At 36.5% G+C, this 25512-nt stretch overlaps 1 protein-coding gene and 1 non-coding gene across 2 annotated transcripts in view; one reads left to right on the forward strand and one right to left on the reverse strand.

Moving 5' to 3' along the window:
* The window catches only part of LOC110383333 (scavenger receptor class B member 1), a 91987-nt gene that overhangs the window by 62290 nt on the left and 4185 nt on the right, over positions 1-25512 (reverse strand). The window contains exon 2 of the mRNA XM_064042616.1: positions 22977-23264. Within this exon, the coding sequence (XP_063898686.1) occupies positions 22977-22992 (16 nt within the window). The 5' untranslated portion in view covers positions 22993-23264. The remainder of the gene's footprint in view (positions 1-22976; positions 23265-25512) is intronic.
* On the forward strand, positions 7424-7496 carry Trnar-ucg (transfer RNA arginine (anticodon UCG)). Its single transcript has one exon. It is a non-coding gene; the product is annotated as a tRNA-Arg (tRNA).

Raw genomic sequence — 25512 nt, forward strand, 5'->3', positions numbered from 1 at the left:
ACTGCCAAGGATGTTCAATGACAGCCGGGACCTACAGTTTAATGCAAAAAAAAATCTGACGCAATATTTGATGACGTATCAAAATGACGTGTTAAGAAGGATAATTATAGAGGACTGCACTATGAAACAATAGGCCTATGGTCTAAGCTAAGTAAGGCGCGGTTACTCACAGGAAAATTACATCCAATACGGTTCATCCGGTCTGGAGATGTCATAGACGGATGGACACACCCACGTGGGCTCGTCTAACTTTTCAGATAAAAAAGATAAAATATTATTTATTTTGTTATGTTTAAAATATGGTTAGGTATACAAAACAGGTTTGTTACATAAGGCGTTCAAATAATATCAGATACTAGCATGTTTTCCTTGTAATTGGCGCACAAAATTTTGACTAAATTAATAATTACAGTTTTTTTTACAAACGAAACGTTATACTGTTAGGCTTCATTAAAGTACTTATTCAGAGTTTAAAAATATTTGCCAATGAGGAACCCTTTCAATTTTAATCATTTTATCCATTTCAGTAATTTTGAGTGCATACTTAGGTCGGTACAAAAAAAAAGTCGTGGCAGCTTAGTGGGTAAATAGCCAACCTCTCAAGCGTGGGTTCGATCTCAGGTCAGGCAAGTACCTATGCAATTTTTCTAAGTTTGTATGTACTTTCTAATTATATCTTGGACACCAATGAATGTGTTTCGGATGGCACGTTAAACTGTAGGTCCCGACTGTCAACTTAAAAGTCTGCAGTGTGCATATCATGTATGCAATAAGACCAAATGCTGAGCACAGGTTACTCTTTTCAACAAAAAAATAGAATTAAAGTAAATCGGCCAACATACCTACATTAATATTACGAAGCATTGTCAACCTGTTTTGGAAATAGGTCATAAAAACTGGTCACCCATCCTTTGAGTCCCCTTAGCTAATGTCGCTTAACTCTAATTAGGTTATTTACATAAATTACGTCACCATGGTAACTAATTACTATTTACTAGCTTTCCCCACGATTTCACCCGTGTTCTGTGGGAACTACTGCCCGTAAAGGGATAAAATATAGACTACTAGCTTCCGCCCGCGGCTTCACCCGCGTCAGGTTCGGTAAGGCGATTATCACACTGCCCCGCATGATGCAGCGTAGTGCGTGGATGCGTTTCTTTCCGTTGTATGGAAATATCTCCGTTTGTATGGAAAACACGCATAGTCCAACACACTGAAAATGCATCCACGCGCGTTCATGCGGATCACGCACATACAGTCATGGACACGTAATTAAAGACACTGAACTTACCGGGGTATTTCATCTGTATTTCTTTTTTTACATTGCCTTGGGAACTTTATTTTCTATTTTAAAATATTTAAGAAGGCATTGTGAAATGTTAAAACTAATGACTATATTTAATAATCCCCCGCGCCTAGTTTTTTTTCGCTTTATCCGAATCCCGGGCGGTATGATCCATAACGAAGCCTGGCCATCTAATTAAAGACACTCCATTTGTTCAGAGGAAGAAATACAAATCATTAATATTATTGGAGTTATCTTTCTACAACAACATTCCCTACTCTATAATTAAACATTCCAATAAGTATTAATATTTGGTTTATTTTCTTTTACCTCAATAACAGTACGACATCCTTGAACGAGCAAGCGGTCAGTTTTGTAGAAGTCGCTAAGGGAATTTTCTTCCATGCTTAATTAAATTCTGTGTAAAATTGATCGATGTTCCATGTACTACTTTTACCAGTTTTAGTTTCATTGGATTTGCAATAGGCCAAACCAAAACCGTCATAAGTTGCCCGATCAAAGAATCATTTTTACTACTCTTGCAGTGTTTTTCAGAACTTTTCTAATTTGGAAAGTCCTAATGACCGGTAAATTATGCTTAGCTTATAACAATATGCTTATTTCTGAACTATTATAGTACTCGAATTCGCCTATTTTTAATAATACGTCTCTGAAAGGTCTTACACTAAACAGTGGCGAGCAGCCAAACACTATAACATTTTCGCCTCCTACGTTTGAGAACTTTCCTGGTGTACTTTGGTTCCATCACATGTTTTGGAGGTGACTAAAATCATTTTTTTTAGAATTTATCAAATTTCTTTGTTTTATCAGATAAAAAAATATTTTTTTAATACTTGTTCAGAGCAACTTTCACCTTTGATAGAAAACTACCAACTTCATTATGGACACGCGGTGCTTTCCCAAAAGTAACATCTTCAGATACCCATGCCCTACAGCTTTTTCCGACCCGGTTGTAGTCTAAAAGTTCTGCAGACACGTCTGTTGTCCTTTTAGCATCAGAAGGCTTCCAAAAAAACCAGTACCGAATCATGTAAATGATTCACTATTTTATTATAACACCACTGTAAAGTCTGTTTGCGGACAAGTTTTCCTTGGCGTCGGTTTTCAGTTGTTCTCAAACCTTTATTTTTTTTGTGCCATTAACAAGGCATCTTTAATAATAAATTTATTACCATGTCCATATTACAGTTCAAGTGGTATGAATGAATCCGCATGACAAAACTTTATTCAAAAAAGCCTGAAACATTTTACTTACCAAAATATTTGTTTTAGTCGTATTGATTGGACTAAAATGAAAAATTTTAATGAAGGAAACCTAAATTATTACCTAATTTGAGTTCTCATAAATATTTTACTCACTTTAAAAAAAACTATGGCGACTATTTTTATCTGTCGTTTTTTTTTCCTTAACTTAGCTTTTACTGTCTTTAATTAGCTGACCAGCCAAGTATCCGCTACAAAAGTTAGTGTTCAGTTCCCATAGAGCGTTATGTCTAAAGTATTAAAGAGGGTAAATATTTTTTGTCCTCAATTTAAAGAACATAATGTAAGGTTTGTTTTAACAATAATAACATTACATTTTATACCGTGCTTTAGCTCATGTCAGTACCATAACTATTTATTTCACTTCGAGTCGGGGGGTGTCTTTAATTAGTTGACCATGACTGTACATGCGGAGAAACACGCACCCCCGCGCGTGATTTTGAATGGGTTTGACGTGTATATTTGAAAATGGAAGCCGCCGTGCGTGAATCTACAAAACGCACCTACGCGCGTGAGTGCGCGAAAAACCCGCACGATGATGCAGATCTGCACTCCCGCAGGAACGCGCGTAGGTGCGTCGACACGCAAGATGCAGCGTGATGCGGGGCAGTGTGAAGATCACCTAATATCGCGTTTCCAAGAGAACTCTTCAAAAGTCCGGAATAAAAACTATCCTATGTTCTCTCTCAAGGTCAAGTCTATCTCTGTACCAAATTTTATTAAAATCAGTTCAGTGGTTTAGACGTGAAAGCGTAACAGCCAGACAGACAGAGTTACTTTCGCATTTATAATATCAGTAGGGATGTTACTCGGGAAGAGTGTAACTTTCCAACAGGGAAATAATTTTTCAAATCTGTTTAATAATGGATCCTTTGGGGTACAAACAAACAATAAAATGCTTCCTTTTTATAATATTAGTATTGCAGTATATACATATAATTATGTAGATTACAGTAACAAATTCACTACCTTTTCTTTCTTACGACAATACTCAAAATCTACTTAACGGATTTTCTCGTAATTTCCACCAAAATATAGCCCAATTCTCGAAGAAGATTTTGGTATATAATTTTCATATGGTCAATGGCCAGTGTGGGTTAAAAATCCTCTTTTAAAAGTCTGCCGGATCGGTCACAAAACGGCCACGAAACTGTTTATCGTTTTGGTCACGGTCAAGGTAAGAGTTTTAAATGTTAGGGTCAGCCGTCAGTTTGTAATATTAGATAACCGCTAGTATAGTAACAAGGTCGGATTAGTTTAGCAAGTTGAAATTAGTATGATAAGTATATTTGTGAGGAAATTAGTTTGATTCGAAAGAAAATATTTACAAAAATATGTAATAAATGATAGTTTATATTATTTATTCATAAAATACCTATACACTTTCTATTGTTTTTGCTTTATTTACAGAGAATTAGATTTAATTCAATTAAATAAATCACAAACTTACCTTTGTGTTTGTAAACAAATATATGGTACTTATAGGCATCCGCGTAGACTGGAAGCCGAACCCAACTAATTTGGGAAAAGCCTAGACAGATGCAAAATGTCTACATAATATATCAATAGCTTTATTTGCTGACATAATAAAAACAAGTTTTGTTTGTTGTCTGTTTTATGTCTTTGTTTTTCAACTCTCATATAATCTAATAATAATAATAACTTTCATTATACAGATAACTCATATAAATAAGTAAAACATTTCGATCGGCAACAAATCTTTTGAGCGGTTTTAAACGGTTGGATCGGTAAAAGTTCTCTCACTAATCTTTACGATAGATATTATTAATTGTTACAAAAAACGTGTTACTTTCCGAGTCCAGTTACGAAATTAAACTGGTTTATAGTAAAAACCCCGGTGCGGTGGGTACATACCTCAATACCAAATTGATATTGAAGTTCGCATTCTTTTTCGAGTTCCGCAAACAAATAGTGCCAACATTGTTAATATACGTAATCTTCATCGGTCGAACCTTTCCCCAACTATCGGGGTCGGCTTCCAGTCTAATCGGATGCAGCTGAGTACCAGTGTTTTACAAGGAGCTACTGCCTACCTCACCTTCTCAACCCAGTTACCCTGGCAACCCAATACCCCAGGGTCGTCAGACAGGTCGTCAGATTTTCATGCTTCTGACTGCCCTGACATCCCTTGGGGGAGGCCTATGTTCAGCAGTGGACGGTAATTGTCTGATATGATAAGTATTTTATACTAGTACGGAACCTTTCTACGCAACTAACTATGACTTGGCCGGTTTTTTTCAAACTCTGCGGTTAGCAGGTCAAAACAAATTAAATTTTACTGTTCTGCTAATCCTTTATCTTATTGAGTAAACTAGGATCAATGTACAACGTTTATGTTTTTAACTGTTTGTGATACTTAAAAATATTTTGAAAACGTTCTTGACTAATTATAAAGTATCAGTAATATAAATAAAATTATATCTTTACCCATAAAGATGCGAAATAAACTCTGTCTACCTGGCGCACTTAAATAACAAAACTACTTAAAGAAACGATCCAAATGGGTACACATATTATGTAGTCTAGTCTAGAGAGTCTGAGAAAGTACATAGGCTACTTTTCATCCGGGTATGTCAAGTAGTTTAACCGGGACGCGAGCAAATCCACGGAAAACAACTAGTTAGGTACGTCTTAAAATATATTAACGTCATATTATACCTTGCTTTGTCTCCGGGATGACAATATTTTGTTTTGGTATTGAATTGACAGTAACCATTTACCATGATAACGGTTATCACCTGGTTAACCTTCAAAAAACATACAAAAACCGGCCAAGTACGAGTCGGACTCGCGCACCAAGAGTTCCATGCATAGATCTATAAAAACCAGCCCAAAAACCCGTTTGTTGTATGTGTGCCTCTCTGTCTCTCTGTATGGGTGATTCGAGTTTTCAGTATTTTTTCAGTAGGTATTTTTTTGTTAGAGCAGGAACAGTAATAGGTACGTCGATATGTGAAAATTTCAACAGTCTAACTATCATTGTTCATAACAGCCTGATGACAGACGGACAGCCAACTATCAGTAATAGGGTCCCATTTCACCCTTTGCATACGGAACCCTAAAAACCCCAAAATGACCATTTTATGGATAATTACGAATACAATTAAAGACACCTGTGAAGTTCTGACCATGGTAGCCAAAAACCTTATCTTTTATAACAAGACCATAAAATAAAGGAGTTAAAGCTATAAGGCATTTACAGATACACACAAAATTCACATTAACGGACAGAAATAAGTATTATAGTGGCTTATTGTTCGAAGGAAGGCCTCGTCATATAAATTTGTCGCTCCGAAGCTTACTAAAAGTGAGCACGGAACAGCCAGAATGTATGAACAAAATATTAATAATGGCGTGCGGCGTCCAGACAGATCTGGCTACGACGGCTGTTCTCTCTAAGGAGATCAGCCAACTGCGCAGGACATATTACATATAGTGCACGCACATATGCTTGGGCACAGATGCACTCCCTATTCCTTTACTCTCATAGCGCGATGGGACGACAATCCGACACGAGGAGATAGAACATACGTTGACAGACATTTACGTAGATACTTCAGCCCGACCCAGGATTCAAACTCATTGCCACCAATAGGCCGTTATTTAGTTCCTTAATATAATTCTATACGTATTACCTACGCACTGGTTTAATTTACATTATCCTATTTTTTTATAATTAAATTTGACACAACATAATATGACCGCTAGATCCGTTTTTGTAAACCAAAGGTTAATAATGTCAAATTAGGAGATTTTCTACATATGGGCATGCGATTCTGAATGTCTATAAATAAAAAACAGCCTTACTTATAAAATAATAAGTTATACTTAAGAGATGTTTAAGAAAAAATCTTACTTATAAACGTGGCTGAAATAAATCATTTTCTTAGCAATGTCTTAAATGAGCTGTCAAATTAAGTAGCCTCACACCCTTGTTTAACCCGCTAATTATCAAAATGGCTGGATTCTTACCAGCTGATTTTTCATTTCCGGTTTATTGACAGCTCAACTTTTTAATTTTATATTTTACGGATGCCATTGTTGCCATTACACAACGTTTTGATGACAAATATTTTTTTAAGTTACCAACATTCCGGTAGTGTTGAGAAATTAGTATGTTTTTATGTCATTATCTGTTCATTACTTAAGACATGCTTAAGCAACGTTTATAGGTCAAAATAATTTAATCACTACTTAAGGCTTTAAGTAGTAATTACTTAAAACAATGCTTAGAAGATGATTTGTTGATTTTTATAAGTAAGGCTGAAAAAAATTAACAACGTGTCAAAAGAATTTTATAGTTATTTACACTTTTACGCTAAAGTGTTATAATTAGCACTTTTCTTCAGTTTTACGGCCTAGTGACAATAAAAAAGGATGATGTAATAACTTCTGCTGTTAGTCTGACCTTTTTGGTCTGATCTCAGGGTGGATTTTTCGTGTGAGTTACCTCACAAATATAGGACAATTAGCACATTTAATTATCACATAGATATCAATTAGCACATATGATTAATGCTCAATCCTTTCTCCGTGTGAGAGGAGGCCTGTGCCCAGCAGTGGGATGATAAAAAGGCTGTAGCAGTAACAGCACATATAATAAAGTAAAAACGTTTGCTATCTGTTATTCTCGGGAAAATATAGCCATACCTACATTATATTTTTATCCCAACAAAAAAACGGTGTGACTAAGTTCATGGGAAAATGATCGGTGCACATTTTTCCTAAAATGTTGAAAATATTGCCTGATGATTCCATAATTTTACTTATTTTCTCTCAAAGTTGCAGTATGTATTGTTTGTTCAGATTGTGTGTTAGGAAATTGTAAGTACAGACCGTGTGGCCTAATGGATAAGGCGTCGGACTTCGGATCCGAAGATTGCAGGTTCAAGTCCTGTCACGGTCGAACACTATTTTGCAAATGATAAGTTACAGCTGTTTATATATTTTTGGCATAATTTTTATAAAGTTGCTGGCTGGTTGCTAGAGTTTCAGATTTCTGGAAAAATTTAAGCTGAAACCACAATTTAACGACCTTTCCAATGTACACAGGAACTCGTTAGGTATACGCAGAAGCTCACCCATCCACGGTCCAACTACGCTAAGCGTTGTTTAACCTTGTGATCCATCGATCCGCGCGGCTTTGACGAGTGGGAGAAGAGAGATCGCATACAGAGATGGCATGAGAGATATGGCATACATGGTGTTATGACGTAGATGGTCCTTAAGATCCTATGATATAACCTTATGATCGACCGGCTGTTACTATGCCAAAACTTAAACATCCTTGAGACAATGATAGAAATAATTAGCATTTATCCGTTATGGAAAGCAGTCGCACTTATTAGTTACCACTTATATAAAAAAACTAGCTTCTGCCCGCGACTTCGTACGCGGATCCTGTCCCTTATGCCAGCGACTACGGGGTCAGCAAAATCAAAGATCTAAATAGTCTGATATTGAATTTTAAGGGACCGAAGAGAAACGTTCTATATACTTCATTTTTGTACTTTAACAGCAAAAGCACAGCAGACTAAACAAAATGCTGAGAACTGAACCGCAATAGACGTGACCATAGGGATAAAAGTAGTGATTCTAATTAGTCCGCATTTGTGTGTGGCAAAAATATTACACAAGTATTATTACGTAAAAAAACATTAAATAGATGACAAAGTCGTGGTGACTTAGTGGAAGCCATGGTGGTTTAGTGGTAGAGAACCAATCTCTCAAGTATGAGCGTACGTCTTTGATTCCAGGTCTGGCAAGTGCCTGCCAATGCAACTTTTCTAAGTTCATATGTACTTTCTACGTATATTTTGGATACCAATGACCGTCATTTGGAGGGGATGTTAAACTGTAGGTTCCGGCTGTCATTGAACATTCTTGGCATTCTATAGTCCCGAGGTCTGGAAGAGACATACAATATAATAATGAGATATAACGCAACAAAGTCGGAGTGGGGGCTCGTGACGCCACGTCTAGGTATGTAAAATTTTTACTAAGCAGTGAATTCAAGCGTTGTTGTATCTTCGTTATTATTTGTTTGTGAGAGAGAGAAAAGAAAAATACGTGTCTAAAAGACGGACTAATTACTTTTTTGATTCACCATACCTATTTCATAATGTTCATTTCTATTCATTTCAAGTGTAGTATTGCTCCTGAAGTTCCACATCAGGTGTTCCAGATTTTCGATGTTTATACGTCAATAGAGAGTACATCAGATTGAACCACTTTTGCTAAAACGTCATATCTTCATATGCTATAGTCTAGCTGGGCTCCTGGAGTTCCACATCAGGTGTAGGTGTGGTTCAATTTTTATAAGTCAACAGAGAGTGCATATCAGATTGAACAACTTTTGCTAAAACGTCATACCTCTATATGCTATAGTCTAGCTGGGCCCCTGGAGTTCCACATCAGGTGTTTTAGATCTTCAATTTGTGTAAGTCAATAGAAAGTGCTTATCAAATTGAACAACTTTTGCTAAAACGTCATACCTGTATATGGTATAGAGAAGCTGGGCTCTTGGGGTTCCACATCAGGTGTTCCAGATCTTAAAATTTATTATCTCATCTGAAAATGCTCATCACATGAAACAATTTTTGCCATGGCACCATTGTTGTATCTCTAATAGTTTTGTTGGTCTGTAGGAGTTCTGCATCAGGTCTTCAAGTTTCGAAGATAAATTATAGCCTATATGTTGACCAGGCTTAATACTGATACAACAAAGAAAAAATCATTGAAATCCGTTCAGTAGTTCGGAAGATTAGCGTGTACAAATCTAAGAAGATGTATACAAACTTTCATCCCCTATTTTATCCCCTTAGGGATAGAATTTATCAAAATCCTTTCTTAAGGGTTGCCTACGCCATAGTAGCTTTATGCATGCAAAGTCTCAGTCCGAACGGTTAAAAATTGACAAAGTTTCATACAAACTTTCATCCCCTATTTTATCCCCTTGGGGGTAGAATTGATCAAAATCCTTTCTTAGCGGATGCCTACGTCATAACATCTACCTGCAAGCCAAATTTCAGCCCGATCCGTCCAGTGGTTTCAGCTGTGCGTTGATAGATCACTATGTCAGTCAGTCAGTCAGTCACCTTTGAGTTTTATATATTTAGATTGGAAAACCCTTGCTAATATTATAAATGCGAAAGTAACTCTGTCTGTCTGTCTGTCGAGCTAACTCATCTACCTAGCCTTTTCCCAACTGTACATATTGGGGTCGGCTTCCAGTCTAACCGGATACAGCTGAGTACCAGTGCTTTACAAGGAGCGACTGTCTATCTGACCTCCTCAAACCAGTTACACGGGTAACCTAATACCTCTACCTCTACCTAGGTAAGACTGGTTGCCAGACTTTCTGGCTTCTGACTTCTCGTAACGACTGCCAAAGACACGGTATAATCATCGGCACGAATCTTGAGCGCTGACCTTCACCTGCGCAGAAGTAATTTATTGGGTCCCTTTTGTGGTATGAAGTGAGGCGCGGGGGCGGGCTAAAGCGGTGATTGGCCCGCAGTGCATCGCGTCATAGCCGTCACTCGGGATTGGTTCTTTGCTAATAAATCACTTCTGCGCAGATGAAGGTCAGCGCTCAAAATTCGTGCCGATAACTATAAAACTACTGAACCGTTTAAGTATTGGTACGTATGTCGTTTAGTTCCTGAGAAAAGGCACAGGGTACTTTTTACCCAGTTACCCAAGACACTGATGATAACTGAACGTATAAAAACTAATGATGAAATAGTTATCGTTATTTCTTATGGAAAGCAATAATAGTTACCACTTAGATGGTAGAAATGAAATATCATTTAAACAAACATAGATTCATATCACGAGTATTTGTGACTCATTGAATAACTTGCTAATTTGTTTAGCAAATATATTTTACAACTATCATTTTCATCGTTATATACTTTCGTCATTTTCATCGTTTCACACACCGTGGGAACTATTGCCCGTACCGGGATAAAATATAGCCTATGTCACTCGGGAAGATTGCACCTAGCTTTCAAGCAGTAAAATTTCAGTGTTTTCAATAGTTCCGGTGCATAATTGATGAAAACAAACAATCAATTCTTTTTTCTATGTATAAGTAAATAGATTATAAAGCTAAACAGTTTGTTTGTAAGCACTTGGAAAATTCTGGTTTGATTTAAAAATACTTGCAGTGTCATAAAGCTGCATTAACTCATTTATTAAAGAAGATTTCTGTGAAAACTGCCCCACGCATCCGGATAAAAACGAGCCTACAACTTTCGTCAATAAATTGGTGTCTAACACTGAAAGATTTATCAAATCGGTACATCAGTTTCTGAGATTAGCGCATTCAACAAACAAACTCTTTAGGTTTATAATATTAGCATGATTAAATAGTTGTTTTAACCTAAATAGATTTGCAACCTTTAAACAATCCTTCGGATGACTATAAAATCTAAGAAAAACCAATAAATACAATGTATGTCATGACTCACATATCTCTATCTCTTTCTTTCATATGTAAATTTCAAGATGTGACAAGGACAGCAATATGTTGGAAATCCAGAAGGCTATTTGAGGTTTTTACTATATTAGAATTGTTGTTTTATTTATTTATTGTTTTATAACTATTTTTGTTTATTACAACAAACAAGCTGTTTCTTGTGGTTTTCTCCGCATTCCGAGGTGAACTTCTTCTTATACCCGGATAAAATATATCCTTTGTCAAGCAAGAATATTGTAGCTTTCCTTCCTAACAGCAATCTCCCGAGCTTTTTCCCAACTATGTTGGTGTCGGCTTCCAGTCTAACCGGACGCAGCTGAGTACCAGTGCTTTACAAGAAGCGACTGCCCTATCTGACCTGCTCAACCCAGTTTCCCGGGCAACCCAATACCCCTTGGTAAGACTGGTTGTCCGACTTACTGGCTTCAGACTACCCGTAACAACTGCCAAAGATGTTCAAATGACCTTACATAAAATATAGAGATCCTATTTATATTTAAGTTTTATTACAAGTATTGTTATGTATTTAATTTCCAGTAGGTAAAACTAGGGGAAGTACAGGTCTCAGTAACTAAATACTAACAAAATATTCCATTCCGTCAAGACCATATTGGCTAAGATCTGCCGTTCTACTGAATTAACTGGACCATGACAATATAGAAAATCTACACTAATATTATAAAGCAAAAGAGTTTGTTTGTTTGAACGCGCTGATATCGGGAAATACTGGACCGATTTGAAAAATTCTTGCAGTGTTAGATAGCCCATTAATTGAGGCTGGCTATAGGAAAAGGTGAAGGAAAACATCTTGAGGAAATCTGGACCATATGTAAAGTCTAAAATCACCAACTCGCATTGAGCAAGCGTGGTGATTAACGCTTAATCCTTCTCCGTGTGAGAGGAGACCGCAGCCTAGCAGTGGGACGATACAAAGGCTGTGACAGTCCAGTGTAGGATACAATTTATCCGTGTTTCGCTAGCGTAAATTAGTGTAGTTTTATCAAAATAACATAGGTAGGTCTACTTTTTATCCATCTGCGATAAGTCATCATCATCATCATCTCAGCCATAGGACGTCCACTGCTGAACATAGGCCTCCCCTTAGATCTCCACAGATACCTGTTGGAGGCGACCTGCATCCAGCGTCTTCCGGCGAACTTTATAAGGTCGTCTGTCCACCTTTTTAGTGGACGTCCTGCGGGAAGTATAGTTATCGGCACGGATATTGAGCCCTGACCTTCACCTGCGCAGAAGCGATTTATTGGTTTATTGCCTTATGTGTACAGTGTGCAAAGCGATCCCCACTCTTCCGCCGAGAGCTCAATATCCGTGCCGGTAACTATACCATGGGTGAAGCCGCGGGTGGAAGCTAGTATATAAATAAAGATATTATATCTTACATGTGTTAGTACATATCGTCACGGTATCTGAGTTTTAAGTAAATTTCCAACGCCTTCTCGAACTTTATTATATGAAATTTAGTGATAAGTACTAATCATTGTTTATCTCGAACTGGGCGATGTGGTCGCTAAGCGACAAAGCCCTTTAAATAAATTAAAAAAAAATATATATATATATGAAATTTACACACAGAACCCTTAGTCTTATAACACATGCATCTAAAATACTTTTGAAAATAATCCATAAAAGAAATTAAAAAAAAATAAACCATTTGATAGGACCAGATCAGTATGGTTTCAGGAAAAACAGAGGCACTAGAGAAGCAATATTAGCATTAAGAATGCTAATAGACCGCAGACTAGATTTGGGACTTAATACATATTTAGCATTTATAGATTTAGAAAAAGCCTTTGATAAAGTTAATTGGAAAAAAATTATGATGACCATAAAAAATATAGGAATTGATTTTAGAGACAGACGAGTAATATATGAAATATATAACAATCAGGAAACACTTATTGAAATAGGGGAAGAGAAGGCTAAAGCCAAAATAAAACAGGGAGTTCGACAAGGTTGTACCCTATCCCCGATACTATTTAATATTTTCATAGAGCAGGCAATAAAAAAAAATGCAAAACAACCTTTTGGAGGGGTTAAATTCAATGGGCAGAGGGTTCTATTCATACGATTTGCGGACGATATAGCAGCGGTAGCCGAAGATCACATACAGCTAGAGACTTTACTTAACCATATGGACAGAGTTTTCACTGAATTTCAATTAAAAATTAACGTCAACAAAACAAAAACTTTAATAACAGCAAAAGTGACACCAATTTATAAGACCATCAAAATTAATAACACACAAATAGACCAAGTTCAAAGCTTTAAATACTTAGGAAGCAACATAACATCTGACTCTCGGTGTTCCGCTGATATCAGATGCCGAATAGCAATGGCCAAACAAGCCTTTTACAACAAAAAATATTTATTTAAATCTAATATACACAGAAACATTCGCAAGAATTTCATAAGGACATACATCTGGAGCATTGCGTTGTACGGTTGTGAAACTTGGACACTGACTAAGCAGGATATAAGCAGACTGGAGGCTTTTGAGATGTGGTGCTGGAGGAGGATGGAGAGAATTAGTTGGACGGAAAGAATTAGCAATGAAGAAGTATTAAGTAGAATAGGGAGTAGAAGACAACTATTGCATAGCATAGAGAACAGGAGAGGAAAAATGATAGGACACCTTATACGTCACGACGATTTTATAAAAAACATCGTGGAAGGGAAAGTCGAAGGGAAGAGGGGAAGGGGTCGTCCAAGGTACAGCTACATGAAACAAATTAAAGAGAAGGTGAATGTTGTGACGTATAAGGAAGTTCAGGAGTTGGCGCTAGATAGGCGTAAATGGAAGGAGCTGCACCGACAAGAGCTGGGCTCTTAAATTGAAGAAGAATATATGAAATTAAACACAAGGATTCGTGCACAATCATCATGTGCCTAGCCTTTTCTTAATTATGAGAAATTGGCTAGGAACAGTATTTTACGTGGGTGTGCAAAATTAAACGCTTTTTTGGTAGGCAATCATCAAATGACCTCTACAACAGACTTTGTTTCTTTAAAAGGTTAAATAAAAAAATGTAGTTACTATTTTTATCACAACTTTTAGCTGTCTTTTAAAAATTGGTAGTCGATACTTCGTTTACGTTCATTCGGAAGCCAGAAAGTCTGGCCACCAGTAACTAAGGGTACCAGGTTGCCCGGGTAACTGGGTTGAGGAGGTCAGATAGGCAGTCGCTCCTTGTAAAACACTGGTACTCAGCTGCACCCTTTTAATCTGGAAGCCGACCCCAACATACTTAGTTGGTAAAAGGCTGCACACATAATGAAACAAATTACTGTTTGTTATGTTAATAACTAGCAAGGCAGTAATTTTCAATGTCATTATGAATCTACCTTTACGCTGATCATATGATTAGGATTTTCCATTAATTATAGAATCATTACTGCAACCTCAGCACAAAATACATAGGTACAGAAGTCAATCTCATGTATGTACTTCACTTTTCATGCCTAAACTCGGCGGTCGCGCTAGGGTTGTCAACTGTTTTATGCGCATAAAACTAACGTGGTAGTGGTACTCGTATCTAATTATTTGATGTATTGTTGAGAATAAAACAGGAAAAATGAAATATAAACCAATAATAATAAAATATGTAATGTGGCATACAAGAGGTCAATAAACACTTTCAACGGAAATTCGTTTGAACGAGATACCGTTTTTCAGAAACCGCAATTTATAATTTTGTTATTCATACATATACTTACCCTACTCTTTACTTGTGAAAAAAATATTTTTGTATGTAATGGGTTGGTACAGTCCCTGATCTAAGCTTGCTTCTACCTACAGAAAACTTGATGTGCGAGTTTTATTTCGTCTACCTTACAACATAGTCTCGCCATGATCACAAAAATTATCAACTCCTACTAGCAATAATGGTTCGCCTGGGTCAACACTAGCAAAACTTATTACGGCATTGGGCCAGAGGCCGCCGCCGGGGCGCTTACCTACCCACCTAACTGTACCTACCTACTGCGTTTATTAAACGAACCATCGAAATATGAGAAAATAAGTAGGTACATACTATAGGTAATACGGCAGGCTAAAAAAACGACAATTCAGTGTTTATTGTTGTATAAAACAACCGTCAACTTGTTCAATTATAATACGAATTTTGTTGCTCCATTTAACTCCATTATTACTTTTTCTTTTGTTATTAAAATTAAAAATATTACAGTCAAATTACAGTTAGGTAGGTAGGTATCACAACGCGTGCACATTTATCTACCTTTGTGTGACGCGCTTATCTCAAGAAAGCGGCAGCCGCGCTCGCACTGTTTTGAGTTGTTTTGAGACAGCGCGTCTGTGAACACGCACACATAGACACCTTTGTCTGCGTGACTCGAACGCGCTTTGTATGTAGATTGACTTCTGTACCTATGTATTTTGTGACCTCAGTCTTTGGACATCCTAACTACTTATACTAGCTGTTTGCTGTGGTTCCACCCGTGTTCCGAGGGAATTACTTCGCAAAACGAAATAAAATGTAGCCCTTGTCCTTTCTCAGGCTCTAGGTAGACTTCTCACTCTCTTACTCTCTTCTCACTTTCTTCTCTGTGTACTTATTTTCTTCGATAAGTTCAGTAGCTTTGACTAGAAAGCATGACAGACAGAAATTTAAACCACAAAATACATAGGTACAGAAGTCAATCTACATATAAAGCGCGTTCGAGTCACGCAGACATAGGTGTCTATGTGTGCGTGTTCACAGACGCGCTGTCTCAAAACAACTTAAAACAGTGCGAGCGGGGCTGCCGTTTTCTTGAGATACGCGCGTCACACACAAGGTAGATAAATGTGCACGCGTTTTGATACCTACCTAACTGTAATTTGACTGTAATATTTTTAATTTTAATAACAAAAGAAAAAGTAATAATGGAGCAACAAAAAAAGTCGTATTATAATTGTTCAGTGGACGGTTGTTTTAATACAACAATAAACAGTGAACTGTCGTTTTTTAGCCTGCCGTATTACATATAGTATGGACCTACTTATTTTCTCATATTTCGATGGTTCTTTTAATAAACGCAATAGGTAGGAACAGTTAGGTAGGTAGGTAAGCGCCCCGGCGGCCTCTGGCCCAATGCCGTAATAAGTTTTGCTAGTGTCGACCCAGGCGAACCTCCCAACCTACCCTCAAAGATTATTACTAGTAGGAGTTGATAATTTTTGTGATCATGGCGAGAGTATGTTGTAAGGTAGACGAAATAAAACTCGCACATCAAGGTTTCTGTAGGTAGAAGCAAGCTTAGATCAGGGACTGTACCAACCCATTACATACAAAAATATTTTTTTCGCAAGTAAAGAGTAATAAGTAAGTACCTATATATGTATGAATAACAAAATTATAAATTGCGGTTTCTGAAAAAGTTCGGTATCTCGTTCAAACGAATTTCCGTTGAAAGTGTTTATTAACCTCATGTATGCCACATTAAATATTTTATTACTATTGGTTTATATTTCATTTTTCCTGTTTTATTCTCAACAATAAATCAAATAATTACGAGTACCACTACCACGTTAGTTTTATGCGCATAAAAAAGTTGACGACCCTAGCGCGACCGCCGAGTTTAGGCATGAAAAGTGAAGTACATACATGAGATTGACTTCTGTACCTATGTATTTTGTGTTTAAACTCAGGCTCTACGCTCAGGCTCTCAGGCTCTCTCTACTTCTCACTCTCTTACTCTCTTCTCACTTTCTTTTCTGTGTAATTATTTTCCTTCATAAGTTTAGTATTTTGACAAGAAAGCATGACAGACAGACATTAATTTTCGGAAAATGGGTCGTACTACCTATCAACTTTTCAGCAGCATTTTGGAGAAACTACATCGCGTAAGTACCTTTACCTACCCAGGTAAAAATTATATTTCATCATTTGTTTGTCTGAATAAATTTATCTATTTATCTATCTATCATCATCAATTCACGGAAAATTTCATCTAAATTAGTACAATGAAAACGTATTTTAAATAAACTCACATTTTGCATTTGTAGAGATCAATATCGATCGAGTTTGGGAAACGGCTAGGCAGATGATACACCTACATACGTAATAAAGATTAGAATGTTGTGCTCAATAATTACGGATATGCATTTGATCACGTTATTACTAATTGAATTGACTCTAATTATTTAGTTAATTAAGAACGTAAACATCCTCTTTTAACCAACTTTAGAAAAAGCAGGAGGATCTATATTAAACAGGTCAGTAGATTTATTGTTTTTTTTATGAACATAAGTATATGTGTAGTTTTATTTAATTTTTAGTCTGTACCTACTTATTTAACTTTTTCTCGTTTTTAACTGCCTCGTTGGTCTAGCTGTCGCAAGTGCGGCTGCTGAGCACGAGGTCTCGGGTTCGATTCCCGAGTTGGGCCGAAATCGCTTTGTGGGTTTTAGAAGACTTTCACAAAGCAGCCCGGAGCCTGGAAGCTGGTGATTGATACACCCGTGCATCGGAGAGCACGTAAATGTCGGTCCTGCGCCTGATCTCTTACCGGTCGTGTCGGATTGCCGTCCCATCGGGTTATGAGAGTGAAGGAATAGTGAGTGCACCTGTGTCTGCGCAAATGCTCGTGCACTATAATATGTCCTGCGTAGTTGGCTTATCTCCTTACATGAGAACAGCCGCCGTAGCCGATAATCGGCTAGGAGGACATCATCATCATTTAACTTTTTCTCGTAAATAATGTATTTTCTTTCTTCTTTGCTCCCCAATGTAAAAACCTTAGCAATATGCACCATTCCTAAATTAGCCACTTAACCACCTATAAACCATTGTTTTACTACCATTAAGTAATAGTTAAACTATGCACTGAGTAAAGATATTCTTATGTATGTATGTTAAGTATGTTGAAGTTACATGTCATTATGTAATACGGTTAAGTAAAGTTATTATATCTTTTACATCATTATGTCAATGTCCAATGCATGTTATTTATCTATACTAATACCTATAAAAAAAGGACAATTTTTTTTGTTTGTACCCTAAAGGCTTCGAAACTACAGAACCGATAAAAAAAATATTTCACTGTTGAAAAGCTACACTCTTCCCGAGTAACATAGGCAATATTTTATCCCGGTACGAGTAGTAAAGAAAACACATAGGAAGTGGTGAAGGGTGGGCGTTTTGGGGGCTGTCTTTTGTAAACTTCTGACGTTCGAAAAGTGCTGTTTTGCTTCAATAAATTACTTTTGATATGATTTTGAGTTCCTACGGGACGCGCGTGTAACCTCGGGAAAATGATTAGTTAACTATAACTTTATCTTTTACCTCACTATGTAAATGTGGTCAATGAATGCAATTTATACTTATATACCTAGGTATTTATAGATCATGACTAAATCAAAGTCCACGTGGTTCGATCGATCATAAGGTTAAGCAACGCTTGCCATGGTCGGTCCGTGGATGGGTGACCATCTTATCATGACGAGTTCTTCCGTGTTTCGGAAGGCACGATAAACTGGTAGGACCCGGCTGTCATTTGAACATCTTTGGCAGACGCTACGGCTAATCAGAAGCCAGAAAGCCCGAGTAACTGGGTTGTGGAGATCAGATAGGCAGTCGCTTCTTGTAAAACACTGGTACTCAGCTGCATCCAGTTAGACTGTAAGGCGACCCCAACTTAGTTGGGAAATTTTGTACCCGTGTCTGTGCTTGTGCATTATAATATGTCCTGCGCAGCTGGCTGATCTCCTTATATGAGAACAGCTGCCGTGGCCGATAATCAGGCAGGAGGAAATCATCATCAGTTGGGAAAAGGCTGTGCAAATGATTTACTTGGAAGGTACCGTCAAAGATATGATAATTAAATGACTTACAATGATATAGTCATCACACTATTTAGGTACCATTGCGGTTTTATCCCGAAGATGACCAATTATATTTAACGAGAACAATTAAAAATCTATGAAAAACCCTACATAAATTTGTGTCTAAAGTATCTTAAGTACTTTATTATGAATGGAAAATTGATTGACCCTCAAACGCCGTATTATTCCAATCCAAGAAATAAGTTGTGAAATCAGTAATACCTAGATTCCTATGAGTCATTATTGTCACTTAGGTATTTTACCTTATTAGCCGTTTTCTCGTGGTTTCGCTCGCGTCCCATGGAAACTACTGCCCGTAGAGGGATAAAATATAGCCTATGTTATTTGGGAAGAGTGTAGCTTTCTAACAATGACAAAATCTTGCAAATCGGTTCAGTCATTTCGGAGCCATTAAGGTAGGAACAAAAAAAAATATTTTAAAAGAATAGATAGTATAGACTAGCCGTTTTACCGCGGTTTTACCCGCATTCCGTGAGAACTATTTCCCGTACCAAGATAAAACATAGACCGTGTTCAGCGCAGAGAGTGTAGCTTCCAAACAGTGAAAGAATCTTTCAAGTCGGTTCAATAGTTTCGGAGCGTTAAAGGTACAAACAAACAAACAAGAATTTCCTCTTTACACATTAGTAGGTATAGATTAACTTGTTTATGTAGTAAACAACACCTAACCTGTTATGAGAGCGATTCTTAAAACATACATTTTATGTTTCATATTTCCCATACAATAAAACCAATTTATATTGAGCCCTGTAGTTTTGCAATGCGGTTTGAAATAGGGGTCAAGTTAAACTAGCTGCGCAAGAGTGCGTCATTAATGTCTTGACGTAAAATACGACAATTTGTAGTTCCGTATTGTATTTTAAATATTAATTAAAGTATGTGATTTATAGATTCTTTGGTGTTTTTTGTTGATTACTTTCTAGTAATGGCGGAGAAAGGTACTTTACATTTTAAAATAATAAAATTATACAGTTAAGCTGTGTAGGTACAGTTTGAAAGCACAATTATAAGGAATGTTATTCCGCTACATTGCTGCAGGCTCTTCTCATACACAGAAGGAATGACCGTTTCACCACGATATAACTCAACGTGGATTGGCCATTTCAATCTTTAAAGTCAAAAGAATCCCTCAAGATATTTTCCTTCGCCATCAGTCTTTTACTTATAATTTAGAGAAAGTGCATAAAAGTAGAAATAAGAACGTTTTTTTATTAGAAAAATAAAGATTAGGGAGTGTACCTACGGAACCCAAAGTACACGAGTTCCACTCGCTCTTAATATTTTTTTTTATTCTTTCTTCAATGCCAAAATAAACAGAATCCTAAAAATAACTCGAGCATTCACAAACGTTTAAAAATAGAAATCTTTTCGTAAAAATATCTTTCTTATAACCTAACCAATGTAAAATAATCTCCATTCTTTAACAACTTGTAAAGTTCCAGAGGTCAAATAAAATTGGACATATAATTCTTTGATGATAAAAAGAGGTTGGATGGAAATTTTTCCTTTTTCTTTTAGAAGTTTTTTTTAAAGATTGAATATATGCAATTAGAGCACGTATGGATCAGAGAAATAAATATAGTTTATATTACTCGGGAATAATGTAGCTTCACAACAATCATCCCCCGAGCCTTTTCCTAACTATGTTGGGGGTCGACTTCCAGTCTAACCGGATTCAGCTGAGTACCAGTGTTTTACAAGGAGCGATTGCCTATCTGACCTCCTCAACCCAGTTAGCCGGGCAACCCGATACCCCTTGACCAGACTTACTAGCTTCTGACTGCCAAGGTTCGTATATACTATCCATAAAAACTGAACTGTATTGAAAAGCCATTAATCAAACCGGAACGAAAAAAGACTACTTTCATAAAAATGCATTTCGGAAGTTAAAATAACAACCAGTTTTGTACCAAAATTAACTGTTGTTTTTTTATCAGGGAATGTAATTCTAAAGTAACGTTGACCCTTTAAGGCAGTGGTTCCCAAAGTGATCCTGGTGAACCCCCGTAGGTTCACAGGAGACTTAAAGGTGGGCTACGTTTTCGAGATAAAAAAACGAGGGTGCACACACATACCTACGTAGGAAGCAAGGGTTCACGGAATTAGAGACATAAGAAGAGCTACCGCTGCCGCTTCATATTTTTTAGGGTTCTATGCCTTAAGTTAAATTTAAGGGAAAAACAAGTCCCTATTGCTAAGATTTCTCTATCCATCTACCCGGCTGTTACCAGTTGGTCACCAGGCTGTATCTCATGAACTGTGATAGTTAGACAGTTGATCTCAACTCGACTCAATACTCAATTCTTTATTAGCATTTTCATATATTATTTATCATTGTTGCCGCTATAACAACAAATATTAAAAACTAAAATTAAATAAACAGTCTAGGAGGGATTTTATACAACCCTGATTTTGTTTGCCGTTTTAAAGATACGTAATAATGCAGAACATTGCGTGCTCAAGTCTGATTCACTCAATCTGTTTTTTGCATACCTATGACGTTTAACCAACATAAACACCATTCTTTTCAAAAGTGGTATAAGACAAAAATAACTTTGGAAACCTCTGGTTGAAAATATTCCATGCTGTTCGCCATCCCAGCTCGTGCGTCATTGGAGATTCCGGACTTCCAAGCAATTAATGGTTGAGGTAAGAGATAACATACCCTCCTTTTAACTGACTGAGAATTTTGGTCGTTTGATATATGTTTGCAATAGTTTAACTTTGCGCTATAAATAAATGCATATAGATTTCTAGAAGTTTTAAGTGGCATAGGTACATAAAGGCAGATAAGTTTCTAAAAGTTGGTTGAAAAAACGTTTGATTTGGTTAATTATTATGTAAGTAAAAATATTTGCATGCCAACTTGGGCAGAATATAGCTAGAACTATTAACATCTGTAAAAACTGGTATGTTCTATGAAAATAAATTGTTTATTTCTTTCTTTGTCATCGTATTCAAATCGATTTTGCTACTGAAAAGAATTAGATTAAAAGAGGCTATAGAAAGGTACAAAAATTAAATAACCATTTTTGTCCTAACAGAAAAGGTAAATGGAAAAAATATAGGTACTTTAGCTATTTGTAACAAACAAAACAAATAAAATAACACATTTAAATATTTTCATATGACTGCAGAATCTGTCAGGATAATAATAACATTTATATATTATGCGGAAACCATTATTATAAGTTATTTATTTACCTACTCACTTTCCATTTTGCGAGTATAGGTATTTTTATTACCCTTTGTAACACGGATATATAAAATGTATAATGTAAAACGCTTGTCAAATAACTTTGCTACTTTGAAATAGGCTATAGCCACTATAAAACCTTCAAAATATAGCAAAAACACAAACTTCATGAGACTAACGTATCTGTCTTCTGACTTCGTGAAATCACTAGTACCTTTAGAACGGTAAAGTTATTTGACAAAAACCTGTAGTTAATAGAAGATTACTAAAATAATGTAAAAATGAATACTCGTAGAATTAAATAATCGGTTTGGTTTCGACTAAAGTTACAACTGAAACCATTATAAGGTTAATACTTAGGTACTTACATGAATAGCAAGGGAGTGAGTGTCAGTATGACAGGGGAAAATGGAAGAGAATGACATATTGCGTCGACCCCAAATAAAATTGGTAACAGGGCAGGAGGAAGAAGACTTACTTCACAGGTATTTTTTGAAACACCCTTTCGTGACTTTTCAAATAAATTCCCCACTCTAAACTTGGCTATTAGTGCAAAGCAATAAAAGCGTATATCTGATATTATAGTGTTTATATCTGACTAGTTACAGTAAGTCTGACACCAGTCTAACTAAGGGGTATTGGGTTGCCCGGGTAACTGGGTTGAGGAGGTCAGATAGGGCAGTCGGTCCTTGTAAAGCACTGGTACTCAGCAACATCCGGTTAGACTGGAAGCCGACCCCAACATAGTTAGGAAAAAGGCTTTGACTAGATACTATTGTGTAGTTACTAATAGCCAACTTCAGATGATTATTAAAATAATAATAGTTAAAAAAATAATACTCACGATTAAAAGTATACATGTTGAATCTTGATTCGCCTTTTTTCTTCTTATTTTAAAATAATAGCAATATATTTTAATAATCACTAAGAATATCGGTATAACATAAAATGAAATTATATTAAAATAGATAATATTTAATTAAATGGAATAAAATATAATAATATATTATATTGATTTTTAAATAATTCTCTCTAGTTTGGTACTTGGTATTATTAATAATTTAATAGTATTCATGTCATACTATTATTTATGAAAAATATTATTGTTTTTTCTGCACTCTGCGCAAGATACCTGAAACAAAATAACATGATTTTATTAGCTGTTAATTTAATAACTATGTTTTATTACAAACTAGCTGTTCTCCACGTTTTTACTCCCGTCCCGAGGGAACTATGTACATCCCGCACCCGGATAAAATGTATCTAATTCCGGTTCCAGGTCAACACCTATCTTTGTCCCAAATCCATCTTAGTTGAGACGGTCATTTACCGAAATTGAAAACTTTTGTATTTTATACTAAGAGTTTGATTTTTCACCTTTGAGCAATTCATTGATATCATAGTTTATACAGGCGTTAATTCAAATGTAGGTAAACACTATGTACCTCCCATGAATTACTTCACGTTTCCGGATAAAAGTAAAGCCTTCCTCGATAAAGGGGCTATCTAACTCTGAATGATTTTTCAAATTTGACCACAATAAAGATACTTTGACTTTGACTTTGACCTGTTGTTTCTGAGATTAGCATGTTCAAACAAACAAACTCTTCAGCTTTATAATTTATTACGTACGCATGATAGATTCAAGTAGGCACTTTTAATATTCACCCTTCCACGGACTAGGTACTTACAGACTACGGGCAAAACCGCAGGCAACCGCTAGGTCACTTTATGCCTTAGGTAATGTCTACTGCCCCAACGGAGCCCAACAGGGCCAAGGTCTGCCGGGGCTGCGGGATTGTTAGAAAGAGTTACCACGGCCCTGGTACATAAAAGGCCTACGACGGAACACGACGGTGTTTAGTCAGTAAGAGTCTGAAACTCCCTCACCGCTGCTAACCCACAGCGGGAATGGTCATTTGATGATTTTTGACGTCGTTAAAAAATAAAATGTCTACTGTGGTCATAAGATTCCCTCTCCTTTTGGGCAGATGAGTTTATAAAAAACAGCGTTTAATTATTAGCAATAAAATCTGGCCTTCGAAATTTTACAACTTTGGGCCTAAATTTAGGTTCAGATCCAAAAATAAACGCTCAGAAACCAGTCCTAAAGACGTCATTATTTAAATTCTTTCACAAAACGCTTGTAAATGTTTCGTAAAAGTTTATTTCTAAAACATTGATGATATATATCTGCTTTGTTTTTATAATCGACTGTCCCTGGTAATATTGTTACAGCTATTCGACACGAATCGGTAAATTAGATAGAACCACAGAGGAAGGAAAAATGGGCTGCGGGTTGTTCGCGCGAGTTACCGCGGCCTAGGTACATAAAAGGCCTATGACGGAACACGACGGTTTTTAGTCAGTAAGAGTCTGACACTCCCTCTCTGCTGCTAACCCACAGCGGGAGGGGTCATTTGATGACTTTTGACGTCGTTAAAAAAAAGAGGAAGGAAAGATAGCGGAGATGGCATAAGGAAGGTAGGTCAGGCGCCTTCTTGTAGGTCAAGGAACGTACGGTAGGCGTGATCAGTTACTAGAATAGAACTAACGAGATATTCGGGTTCCTTGTCAAATCAAGACCAATCTGTCAAAGATATGTGTTGGCAGACTTTTGTTGACTGTAGGCACCTATCTTTGATGCCAGCCTTTTGGGTACATTACCCAGTGACAGCGACGAGGAGCAATTTTTTGATGCAATTTATTAGTTTTAAGTTGTAGATATATACATTATACATATGTAAGTATATCTTAACTTTAAAATTATTGTACCTTAAAATTCGGTAGACTGATGATGTCACCAGAAACCTATTATTTTGGAATCTTGGTCTTGTCTTACCAATTTAGCCTACCAGCCGAGGCTGTCCAAAATTATAGATATTAGAACCGTTTATAAAATTCTTTGTAGCTCAAAAACTGCAAAAAATAACCCTTTGTTTGTTACTGGGTAAAAAATACCAGGATCTAATAGAATGGTCTGAGTATATACTTAAAATTATAATAGAAGGAACTAGTTCTTGACTCCGGTTCTGGTTTTGCCGGGATAAAAAGTAAGTAGGTATCTCATAAAGTTGTTTTATTATCCAGTTTCCTAGTCGATTTTACTAGTCCCGAAAAAACTACATCCCGCACCCGGATAAAAAACAGTCTATGTCCTTTCTCAGGCTCTTGTTGTCTATCTATGTTCCAAACGTTTTAAAAGGTTCAATAGCTCGACAAACAGACTGTTGCTTTTGCATTTATAATAATCGTAAGGATAACACACATAGGCACGCTATTAGGTATATAATTGCATTTTAATATTCTACGAAATGTTTACCTGCCTCAGTTTATCCCATTTCATCAAATTCATAGATTTAGGATTCCGCTACCTTTTA

Source organism: Helicoverpa armigera, chromosome 29 (assembly GCF_030705265.1).
Source record: "Helicoverpa armigera isolate CAAS_96S chromosome 29, ASM3070526v1, whole genome shotgun sequence".
Lineage (NCBI taxonomy): Eukaryota > Metazoa > Arthropoda > Insecta > Lepidoptera > Noctuidae > Helicoverpa > Helicoverpa armigera.